General features: G+C 42.7%; 1 protein-coding gene across 2 annotated transcripts in view; it reads left to right on the top strand.

Moving 5' to 3' along the window:
* Positions 1-61: 61 nt before the first annotated feature.
* The window catches only part of SPTBN4 (spectrin beta, non-erythrocytic 4), a 68911-nt gene continuing 56664 nt past the window's right edge, over positions 62-12308 (top strand). The window contains exons 1-2 of one of the 2 annotated variants that reach the window (XM_032486017.1): positions 62-182; positions 2339-2524. In XM_032486017.1, coding sequence (XP_032341908.1) covers positions 2353-2524 — 172 coding nt within the window. In that variant the 5' untranslated portion in view covers positions 62-182; positions 2339-2352. Of the gene's footprint in view, positions 183-2338; positions 2525-12308 lie in introns of those variants that run through there. The other variant, XM_032486018.1, reaches the window with a different exon arrangement.

The raw sequence follows: 12308 nt of genomic DNA, 5'->3' as shown, positions 1-12308 counted from the left end.
GTCCGCGCGAGCAGGAGGAGGCGCGCCGGCGGCGGCGCATGCGGATCTGGCCGAGCGGCGGGGCAGGTGGGGCCGGGCCGAGCCGAGCCGGGCCGGGCCGGGCCGGGCCTCGGACGCCGACAGGGAGGGCGGTCGGGCACGACGAGCAGCGGGGACAGCGGCACCAGCGGCCGCGGGCCCAGGTGAGCGGCGTGGGGGCGGATAGCCCCTCCCTTCAGCATCTCCCCACCTGCCCGAGCATCCCTCCCCCGCGCGCCGTGGGCATGGCCTGAGCCCCCAGGGTCTCCCCGGCTTGGGGAGGCAGAGGGTCGAGGGCAGAATCAGCCCCTACCCCTCAACCCAGTCCAGCCTGCGCGCCATACGTGGGTCTTCCAGACAAGCCTGTCCTTTCCAGGCCCCCCTCCTTGGGAACGGTGACTAGACTGCGGAGAGAGAGAGGCGCGGCCTTGGAAGGGTTAAAGAATCCAATCCTAGATTCCAGCCCTAGCCTCGCGGAGCCAGCCTTTTCTGGGGCCGCAGGACACCCCTTTCCACCTCCCCCACCGCTCTCCCTTCTCCATTGAATCACGTAATGGCCAGGGCTGTTCCCCCGCCGGCCTGACTGAGAGCTCACCAAGCGCTAAGTGCCTCCCCATCTCCAAGTACCCTCCATTGAGGAAACAGTTGTGCTCACCGTTTAACAGGGAGGGAAACTGAGGCACAGAGACGCCAAGTTAAAGATAATCGGGTTTAAAGATACAGCAAGAATAAAGCAGGACTTGGAACTCATTTCTGTCTGACTCCAGCACAGGCACTTTGATTTGCTAAGGTACGTGACCAGAGGATGACTAATAATAGCAAGGCTGGTGTTTTGAGGACTTACTGTCAACTGGATACCATGTTTCCTGCATTATTAATTCTCTCATCTTCAAACATGCCCCAGGAAATGGGTACTATTATCATTAATTAACATTTTACAGATGAACAAACTGAGGCCCAGAGAGGGGAAGTGACTTGGCCAAGGTCACACAGGTGGTAAGTAGCTATGTGTCCACTTACAGCTTTCCATGGAAGAAGGGAAGAATAATAATGGATTTTGGAGTGTCCACTGAAAGGCACAGCCTCTGCTACACTGACCAAGACCTAGATCCTGACTTCCTAAAATCGGGTGGGTTGACAACTATCTGAATATTTTGAGGAGGACATTGATCTCTTCCCAGTTCCCTCCTTTCTTAGTCTTAGAATCAGGTTTGGGGTCCCAGAGGGTGGAGGAGTTATATCTAATATCTCTCATCCCCTTAATTTTCATATTTACAATCTGGCAGTGTTCTAGAACATAGCTCTGGAGTCAGACAAAATGTCAGTTAGCTATTGCCACAATAACCACCCCCCCCAAAATAAACTTAAAAAAAACACAAGAAACCACCCCCAAACTCAGTGTCTTAAAACACTAAGCATTTATTTAGCTTCAAGTCTGAGGTCAGTGATTTAGGCTGGGCTCATCTGAGATTATTCACAAGTTGCAATGGCTAGGGGGATCCTGACTGTTGATTGCTCTAGCTGACCTTGGCTGTGATAAGGGCCTTGGACCTGGACTAGCCTAGCAGTGTTTTTCTCATGGCCACTTTCAAGCACTAGAAAAAGCATGCAAGATCTCCTGAGTCCTGGGCTCAGAACTCACCAGCACTTCCATCTAATTCTGTTGGTCAAAGCAAGTCATGTGACCAAACCCAGAGTCAAGGGGTGGGGCATGTCTCCCCACCTCACTCTCCCACTCCTCCCATCCCCAGAGTAGAACACTGATTTAAGTGGGAAAGGGTGTGGCTATAAGGATGAAGAATTGAGGGCATCAGTGCAATTCGATCACAGTGCCAAGTTTGAACCCTGGCTAGTTACTAGCTGTGTGACCTTAGGCAAGTGAATTAACCCCTCTGTGCCTCAGTTTCCTCCTCAGTAAAATAGGCTTAATAATACCTTTCTTTAGGGAATTAAATTTGTAGGAATTAAACAAGATAATGCATATAAAGTTCTGAGCATAGTCCAAGTGCTCAATAAAAGTTAATAATTGTTATTATTGTATTTTAGATTTCTATTGATAACAATGTTATCATTCTAACAAAAATAACAGTGACAATTTGCCCAGCCTCTACCCTGTGCTAGGTGCTAAGCTGGGTGCTTGACCACAGCCCTACAATGTGGTCAGGGTAAACATTACTGTCATTATTATTATGTCCCTTCTAAACACAGAGAAACCAACGATGAGAGAGGGGACAGGACTCACAGCCACTCACTGTTAGAAGTGGGACCTCTGAACTCAGGCCCTGTTTCTAGCCCTAACTTTGCCCCTCCCCATCCCCAGGCTCACCTTCCCTGATGGCGCAGGTACCAGGGGAAGTGGACAACATGGAGGGGCCCCCAGCCCCTAACAATAACAACCCTGCATCCCGCTGGGAGAGTCCGGATCGGGGCTGGGAGCGGGAGCAACCAGCTGCTTCCACCGCCGGCGCCTCACTCTTCGAGTGCTCCCGGATCAAGGCCTTGGCAGGTACCTGGAGGAGAGCTGGGGTGGGAGGGCGGTTAGGGAGGGAGGATGCTGCTGTGGTGGTGACTCTGTACCTCAGTGCCTGAGAACCTTGATGGCCTGCAAGATGGGAAGAAAGTTACAGACATTTAGAACTTGAATCTTTAGACCAGCCAACAGAACTTTCCACACTGATGGAAACATGTTCTCTATCTGTGAAGTCCAATATACTAACCACTAGTACTTGTGGCTGTGAGCAGTGGAAATGTGCTACTTGAGGGACTGAATTTTTAATTTAATTTCTTTTTAATTAATTTAAATTTAAATAGCCACATGTGGCTTGTGGCTGCTGTATGGAGCAGTGCAACCAGAGAACCTTAGAAATGTACAACCCCAGAAATGTGGGACTTTGTAAGCATACTTCCTTAGAATCCTCAGATCTTAGGACCTTGGAACGTCACACTCAGAAATTCTTTGAACCTGAGGGCTTTGAGAATGGAGACTCATGGAAAAAGACTTTCGTAATCACAGACCTTAGAAATTTTAATCATTGGCTCCTAGGATCTTAGAACCTTAGAAACCGAAACTCTTATACGGATAGATCCTTAGGGCTTTATAATTCTAAACCTTTAGAATTTCAGATTAGAAGCGTGGATCCTGAGAACTTTGAGATAAAATGACCACACCTTCATGCTTTTTGCACTGAAACCCTCAGTCTTGGGACAACTGGGATGGTTGGTCACCCTGCTTTGATGTTTTAAAACAATATAAGCGAAGACCAGAGCACTGTATACTTACAGAATCTTCAGACCTTAGACCTTTGAAATTGTAGGCCGTTGATCCTTAGGACTTTGTATTCCTGGGGCTTTAGAACCTCAGAGGTGTTTAATCATCAGCATTAAAGCTTTATGATGTAGCTGGAGATGGTCATACTATGTGAAATAGGCCAGAAAGAGAAAGAAAAATGCCATATAATATCACTTATATGTGGAATCTAAAAAAACAAAAAGAGAGAGGAAAAAAGGACTCAAATGAACTTATTTGCAAAACAGAGACAGACTCACAGACATAGAAAACAAACTTACGGTTACCAGGCAGGGAAGGGGGTGGGGAGGAATAAACTGGGAGTTCAGGATTTGCAGATACTAACTACAATATATAAAATAGATAAACAACAAGGTCCTACTCTATGGCACAAGGAACTATATTTAATACCTTGTAATGGCCTATAATGAAAACCAATATGAAAATGTACATATATGTATAAATGAATCACTATGCTTTAAACCAGAAATTAAGACAACATTGTAAAATGACTATAATTCCACTTAAAAAATGAAAAAAAAAGCTTTATGAGCAAAGGCCCTTCAGAGACATGTAACTCCATAGTCATAAGCCTTTAAAACATTAGACCCTTAGCACATTGACCCTTGGGAATGTTACTATCTCAAAATCATGGAGTGTTATACACATAAAATATATATTGTCATAGTCATGAAATCTTAAAATCCAAAAGTCAGAATCAATTCCCTCAGCATCTCAGAGTTTTAGTAACTCAACATCTGACAGTCATTGGCTCTACAATACTAAGATCCTTAGAATTTTATAAGATGTCAAGCAGGTTGTTTTATAAGATGTCAAGGGTCTCTGGGAAGCAAGGGACATACACAAGTGAGTGGACTGGGGACCATGGTCAACTGGAGAACAGCACCCTGGTCGCTGGCTCTAGCCATGGGGAAATGCAGGCCCAGAGCTGCTGGCTCTGATGTTTATATGCAGTTTCCCAATTAAAAAAACAAAAACAAAAAAAACTGAATGTAGCAGGGAGGGTATAACTCAAGTGGTAGAGTGTGTGACTAGCATGCACCAGGTCCTGGGCTCAATCCCCACTACCTCCTCTTAAAAAAAAAAAAAGCCTAATTACTTCCCTCTCCCTACAAAAAGAATTCAAAAACCAAGATAATTAAAAAAAAAAAAACAAAACTGGAATATGACACAAAATCTTAACCAGATTCAACTCATGGTTGGCTATCTTCCTGTGGTTGAGACACCTCAAATGATATAAACATATACTCATGGAAACTGAAAATTGAATTTCTAGTCTTGGATTTGAAAACTTGGGAACATATCAACCTTAGAATTCCTAGAATTTCTTATTTCATCCACAAAATATTCAGTGCCTGCTCTGTGTTTGGCCTGTACTAGACAATATAAGGGACATACTGGTGAATAAGGCAGCTCTGGTCCTGCCCCTGCAGGGCGCCCAGTCCAGCGCGAAAGTTAGATCCAGCCAGATCGTGATGCTACAGAGGTATCAGGGCTGAGATGTGGGAGGCAAAGGTGGAGGACTGTAATGTGGAAGCCTGGGGACTGTAGGAGCCCAAGTGAGGGGCCGGATCCAGTCTAGGGAATCAGAACGCTTTCTGGAGGTGGAGATGGCTAAGCTGAGCTCTAAAGGATTAACAGGAGTGAACCTTGGCAGGGGGGTGGGAATAGCTCAGCAGTAGAGTGCATGCTTAACATGCAAGTGGTCCTGGGTTCAATCCCCAGTACCTCCATTAAAAAATAATAAGTAAATAAATAAATAAACCTAATTACTTCACCCCCGTCTCCAAAAAAAAGTGGTGAACCTTAGAGTCGAGAGTGGAAGAATATTCTAGAGAGAGGGAACAGCAGAGGTAAGATTTCCAGAAGTTGGGAGTGGCTGGAGTGAGGTGGTGAGTAAATAATGATGAGAGAGGAGCCAGTGGATTCCAGATCTGGAAGGGCCTTGTACATTCTGGAGAGTGTGAGGCTCCCAGGGAGCTACAGTACGATTTGAATGCAGAGGTGGGATGTAGTAACATGAGGATCAAGGACTATTCAACTCTTAGAACCACTGATTCAGAGAACACCAGCCCTGGATGACACCTCAGACAGCATCTGGTCCAGAGAAATGTAGGAACCTCCTTTAAGGAAAAAAAAATTTCTTAAACTGTTAGAACTATGGTTTTCTTAAATGCACAAAACCACACAACTCTGTTTATATCTGTTATGCCTAAATTCTCTACAACTAAAACACATCATTTGGATTCTAGACCCAAACCACAAAACCAATTGACTTCAACATAACAGTAACTTTGTGATGCTGCTATCCTGTTGTTCAAAATGCTAATAGGATGTAGACAACTAGGGCGCATTTTCTTTTGGGTCCCTTTGCCCGCTTCTCTCATGGTTTTTGTCTATTCAAACTAAGGCCAAACCTCTAAGCAGAGTTCTCGGTAACATGTTTTTGCATGAAGACAATTAAAAAATTTGTCTGGATCCCATGCTCAAAGAGTTCCTGTAATCATGCTCCACAGTGTGTGGCTTGCTGTTGTCTGGCGTCTGTGTGAGTCCTCTTGCCTCTTAACCTACTCATTTATTCTGTTTTATTCCCATATGTCACATCAGTGCCCTCTCTCCTATATGCAACAACTGTTTTTTTCCTTTTTCTCCCCTGTGTATTTGTTTTCATGTTCTTTTTCATTAAAGGTTATTGCAGGATATTGAATACAGTTCCCTGTGCTATACAGAAGAAATTTTTTAAAATCTATTTTTATATATAGTGGCTAACATTTGCAAATCTCAAACTCCCAAATTTATACCTTGCTATACCCACTTTCCCCCGGTAACTGTAAGATTGTGTACTACGTCTGCGAGTCTGTTTCTGTTTTGTAGATGAGTCCACTAGTGTCCTCTTTTTTTCTTTTTTTAGATTCCATATATGAGTGATATCATATGGCATTTTTCTTTCTCTTTCTGGCTTACTTCATTTAGAATGACAGTCTCCAAATCCATCCATGTTGCTACAAATGGCATTATTTTATTCTGTTTTATGGCTGAGTAGTATTCCGTTGTGTAAATATCCCATAACTTCTTTAGCCAGTCATCTGTCTATGGACACATTTCCAATTGTTTTAATGCGGATCTTTTCCTTTGCATGTGGATGACTGTGAAACGTGCATTGCTAATTAGTGTGCATGTATCCATATATTTTAACTCTTTATTAAAAGTATTACATGCATATAGAAGGGCAGATATAGTGTGAGTGTCCAGGATTTCCACAATTAGTGCCCCTTTGTAACTAGCACCCAGATCAGGAAACAGAATTTGACAGCCCCAGAGAAGCCCCACTCAGGCTGCCTCTGTATCACTACACCCCAGAGTAAACACTGTCCTAACTTCTAAGAGTGTACATTGAATTTGCTAGCAACTGAACTTTATATAAACAGAATCAAGCAGTGGGTACCCTTCTGACAACTGGCTTCGTTCACTCTACACTTCCTCTTATGAGATTCAATTCATCCATGTCTACCTCTACTTGTATATCATCCCTTTTCATTGCTGTATAGTATTCCACAATGCGAATGTGCCCTAACTTATCTGTTCACCTGTTGGTGAGCATTTGAGGTGGCTTCGAGTTGGGGATATCACAAACTAGATTACTACAAACTGGTAATTAGTAGTATTACAAATTGTTGCGTTGTTTCCATAGTGCAGTGGTTATCACATTCACCTGACAAATTGTTGCCGCTCTAAACTTTCTAGTACGTGTTTTTGGTGGATATAAGCACTCATTTCTGATGCTTAGACCCACCTGGGAGTGAAATTATTGGGTCACAGGGTAGGTGTAAATCTAACTATAGAAGAAACTTCCAGTTTGTATAATTTTACGTTCCTCCAACAGTGTATGAGCAATTCAGTTGCTGTATATCTGACCCTTGATGGGGTCAGTCTTTTAAATTTTAGCCATTCTGACAGGTGTGGATTCTATTGTGGTTTTAATTTGCATTTTCCTGATAGCTAATAACATTTAATGAGGTGGAGCACCTCTTCATATATTTAGTATTTGGATATTCTCCTGTGAAGTCTTGTGCTTGTTTTCCTATTACTATTCTTACTTTTTGTTTTGTTTTGTTTGTTTTGTTTTGTTTTGTTTTGTTTTGTTTTGTTTTGCAGGAGTTCTTATATATTCTGGGTACAAGTCCTTTGTCAGATACACTTGTTATGAATATTTTCTCCTACGATGTGGCTTACCTTTTCATTCTTTTAATGTTGCCTTTTGATGAACAGTATTTCTTCATTTACAAGTAGTCTAATTTAATAATTATTTAATAATTATTTCCTATTTGGCTAAGATTTTGTGTTTTGTGTAAGAAATCGTTGACTACTCCAAGATCCTGGAGATATTCTTTGATGTTTTCTTCTAAAAGCCTTATTGTATCCCTTTTGTACTTAGATTTATAAGCCAAATGGTATTTACTATATTTATTACTGTGTACAGCATGGGTCAAGGTTCTTTTTCCCCCCATGTGGACATCCAGCTGACTCAGCTCCATTTATTGAAGACTTCCCTTTCCCAACTGAACTTCAGGTTCACTCTGTCACGAATCTGGGAGCCCCCTATGTGTGGGTTTGTGAATGCAGGCATTGCTAATTGATGCGTATTTTACTATATCTTTATTGCATTTTTTGCATTATTTTCTCATTCAGCGTTATGCCTTCTAGCCTCAAGACTCACCCCTGGGGCTCTGTGTGCCTCTAATCTGTTGCTGCTAACTGCTGCATGGAGTCTGTGGTGTGCATTCACCATGTTCCACTTTCCCAGTGATGGAGACCAGGCTGTCTCCAACCCCCAGCCTGCCCTGCTCCCTCCCCGCAAATAGCACTGTATTGAACAACATCATACATGCTCCTTGTAAACCAGTTTGGAAAAGTTTACGGGACAGATACATAGGGAAAGAATTGCTGGGTCATGGTGGGTATATGTTGATTTAATTTGACTCAGATCACCTTCTGAATGGCTGCCCTAGTCCAGAACTCCCACTGGCAGACATGAGGGTTATGATGGCCCCACATTTCTAATAATACTTGGTATCTCTGGCTTCCTAACTTTTCCCAGACTAATAGCCAAACATATCATTTACATATGAAGTCTCACTCTATGCTTCCTTCTTAACCAGTAGTAGAGAAGGGAGTAGCTATTCCCTGCTCCATGAAAATCTCAATGTATTAGATATGAAAAAAATCTCAAGATATAAAAAATTAAAACTTTATTCTAAGGAAAAGCATTTCACTTCTGACTGGTGACTACCATAGTGGAAAAGAAAATATAAATGCTAAAATAACTCAATATGAGCACAGTGGCAGAGGTAGGACCATGATCTTTTGGCTTGGAGTCTTGACAGCTTAAAGGTTTGTGTACCAACTTGAGTGCCAGGAAGAAGTGGATAGCTCCCTCAAACGGGTAAAATTAAGGTGAGTTTAATGAAAGGATGATTTACAGAGGTGTAGGCAGGGTTGTGAGAGCTTACAAGGGTGATGGCGACCTCTAGGGCCTCGGGCAGGGAAGGGAGTGAGAGGGAGGAGCACGGAGTAGAGAGAGACACCAGGCCCTGGCAGAAGATGGTCAAGCAGGGAGGGAATAAGTTGCTCAGCCACTTCTTTCTCCTCTCATCTCTGGCTAGCCAAACCCAACCGACAGTCTAAGGCCTGTATGGGCCAGGGAGCCCATTCACATGGTCTACACCAGACAACTTCCCTGGGCCCAGAGCAGGTGCAGAAGAGTGGAGGCGGCACCGGAGGGGCAGACGAAAGATACCCAGCAAGGCAGCCAAACACTCTCACCAACGCAGTAAACATTCAGTGTCATCTTATATCAGAAGTGGCACTCTGGGACATATTTGGTTTCAGCCCCACTGTGTTTTATAAAAACGTAAATCAGTTGCCAACATTTAAAAATAGGGAGATTTTGTCTCCAGATTTTTGGCTCCTCGTGGACTATAATATATTATGGCAACACTGAGCCTTTGTTCCTGGGAGGCTCTGTTCTCCGGGGCCGTGTGGCCACTGCCCCACTTCAGGAAGGCCTGGTTGCCTGGCCCCTGTGGGCATTTCAGCTCTGGACCCCAGCTCTGTGTTAATGAATCACAAAACCTGAACGCTCACAGCATAGTCCCCTCTATGAAGTCACCATCCAGATGGTCCAGGATTTGTTTCTATTAATTTTCCTTGGGTACCATTGAAATGAAACTAAAAATTAAAAATATTCTCATGGATCCTTGTCTTCCAAGTATGAATTGCCAAACGTCCAGGGTCCCCCAGAACCCACTGACAAACCTCTTATTGATTTTTTTTCTTTTTTGGGGGGGAGGAGTGGCCAATTAGGTTTATTTATTTCTTTATTTTTAATGGAAGTACTGGGAATTGAACCAAGGACCTTGTCCATGCTAAGCATGTGCTCTACTACTGAGCTATACCCTTCCCCCAAACCTCTCATTTTGGAAATGGGAAAATAGAGGCCCAAAGAGGAGGGATGGCCTGTCAAAGTCACACAGTGGCCATCAGTAGAGACAGGACTGAATCCAGTTGTCCTCATTCTGCACCACACTGGGGATGTGCCAAAGTTCCAGTCGGGCCTCCGCAGTGGCCACAATCTGCTATGGTCATCGGTTGTGGGAAGGCAGAATCACCAAATACCCAATTCAGCGTCTTTTCTGTCATCGATTCCTCATGTGTGATCAATGATCATCCTATCCAAACAGCACAAACCCCACATTTAAACAAACGAGATAGGCCATTTGGATTTACTGCTTGTTTCTGTATATTCATTTTCAAACTAAAGGCAAACATTCAAGATCCAACTTTGCGGGGACGGGTATAACTCAAGTAGTAGAGCACATGCTTAGTATGAACAAGGTCCTGGGTTCAATCCCTGGTACCTCCTCTCAAAATAAAGAAATAAATAAGCCTAATTACCTCCCCCCTTGAAAAAAAACCTAAACAAATAAATGTCACTCTTCCAAAAAAAAAAAAAAAAAAAAGATCCAACTTGAAGCACAAAGAAATACAAAAGATAAAAAAAGTTGGGGGGAGGGTATAGCTCAAGTGGAGTTCATGTTTAGCATACAGGAGGTCCAGGTCCTGGGTTCATTCCCCAGTACTTCCTCCAAAAATAAATAAATAAGTAAACCTAATTACCTTCCCCCACCAAAACAAACAAACAAACACACACACACACCCAAAAAGAAATACAGGTCAATTTACTGCAAGTTTTCTAGTTACGTGTATTCTCTACTGCCAGAATCAAATGTAATATTTGGAAATGTTATAAAAAGTGCATTTTAGGAAGAAAAGTTATTGTGAGGTTTCAGATGGTTAAAATTGGGAATAAACTGGTAATACAAATCATAATTTCTGCACTCATAGGGAACTTAAAAGTATGACTGCTAAATATTTAGTTATAAAATATGGACTGCTGAATCATTTAGTTATGAAACGTGAACAGTATCTGTACAGGCTAAGCTGCTGTAACAAAGAGACCCAACAGTGGCTTAAAGGACATAGAAGCTTGTTTCTTCCTCCTGGATGGTCCCGACATGAGCAGCCTCATTGGCAAAGAGGCTCTGCTCCGAGCAGTGAGTGTGGATTCCAGGTTCCTTCTCCCATCCTGTGCTCTGTGTACCTTGGTTTTCAAGCTGTGGAAGTTGGGGGAAGAGGGAGGAAGGCCAGACAACAGTTTCCTTTTTTGGTAAAACTTTAAATTATGAAATAATTATAGATTCACAGAAAGGTACTAAGATAGTACAGATGATAACAAGACAAATAACCTAGTTTAAAAAATGGGCAAAGGATTTGCATAGATATTTCAGCAAAGAAGTAATACATATGGCCAATAAGCATGTGAAAGATGCTCAAATTGTTAATCATCAGGGAAATACAAATCAAAACAACATTGAGATGCCACTTCATACCCGCTGGGATGACCATAATAAAATTAAAAAAGAAAAGAAAAGAAAGGAAAATGACAAGTGGTGGTGAGGATGTGGGGAAATTGGAACCCTTGTACATTGCTGGTGGGAATGTAAAATGGTTCAGCCACTTTGGAAAACAGTCTGGAAGTTCCTCAAAAGATTAAACATAGAGTTACCAGTTGACCCAGCCATTTTACTCCCAGGTTTATACTCAAGATAACTGAAAACATGTGTCCGGACAAAAACTTATACCTGATTGTTCATAGCAGCATTGCTCATAATCACCAGAAAGTAGAAATAACCCAAATGTCCATCAGCTGATGGACATTTAGATAAGTAAAATGTAGTATATCTACCCAATGAGATGCTATTTGGCTGTAAAAAGGAATAAAATACTGATACATGCCACAACATGAATGAACCTTGAAAATATTATGCTGAGAGAAGGAAGTCAAGACATAAAAGGCCGTATACTGCATGATTTCACTTATGTAAAGTGTCCAGAATAGGTGAATCCGTAGAGACAGAAAATAGATGAATGATTGCTGAGGGTTAAGAAAAGGGGGAGTGGGGAGTGACTGTTAAGTGGGTACAGGGTTTCTTCTTGGGGTGGTAAAAATCTTCTGGTATTCGATAGTGGTGATGGTTGCACAACTCTGTGACTATGCTAAAAACCACTGAATTTACACTTTAGAAGGCTGAATTTTATAGTGTGTGAATTACTGCTTATAGTAAAACTTATATATTAAAAAAAAAGACAGTAAGATAGATCCCAAACAATTTCTTTGTAAGCAAGTGAGGCAGAAGTCTCGCACATCCTTCCACTACCCTCCTGTTGGTAGTCCCAAGCTTACTCCTTGCCCCAGGGATGTTGGAAACCTGGCTGTCTGGCTACTAGAGAGGGGAGACATGGTTCCTGCCCTCAGGGAATGTTCATTCTGGCATATTCCTTCCTTTTCATTCCCCACAGACATTCAGTGGCCAACTCTTAATAACTCTACAGTATGCCCCCTTCTTCCATTCCCTCGGCTTCT

Source organism: Camelus ferus, chromosome 9 (assembly GCF_009834535.1).
Source record: "Camelus ferus isolate YT-003-E chromosome 9, BCGSAC_Cfer_1.0, whole genome shotgun sequence".
NCBI classification, from domain to species: domain Eukaryota; kingdom Metazoa; phylum Chordata; class Mammalia; order Artiodactyla; family Camelidae; genus Camelus; species Camelus ferus.
Note: the sequence above shows the minus strand (reverse complement) of the source record. Positions and strands in the feature narration are given on the sequence as shown.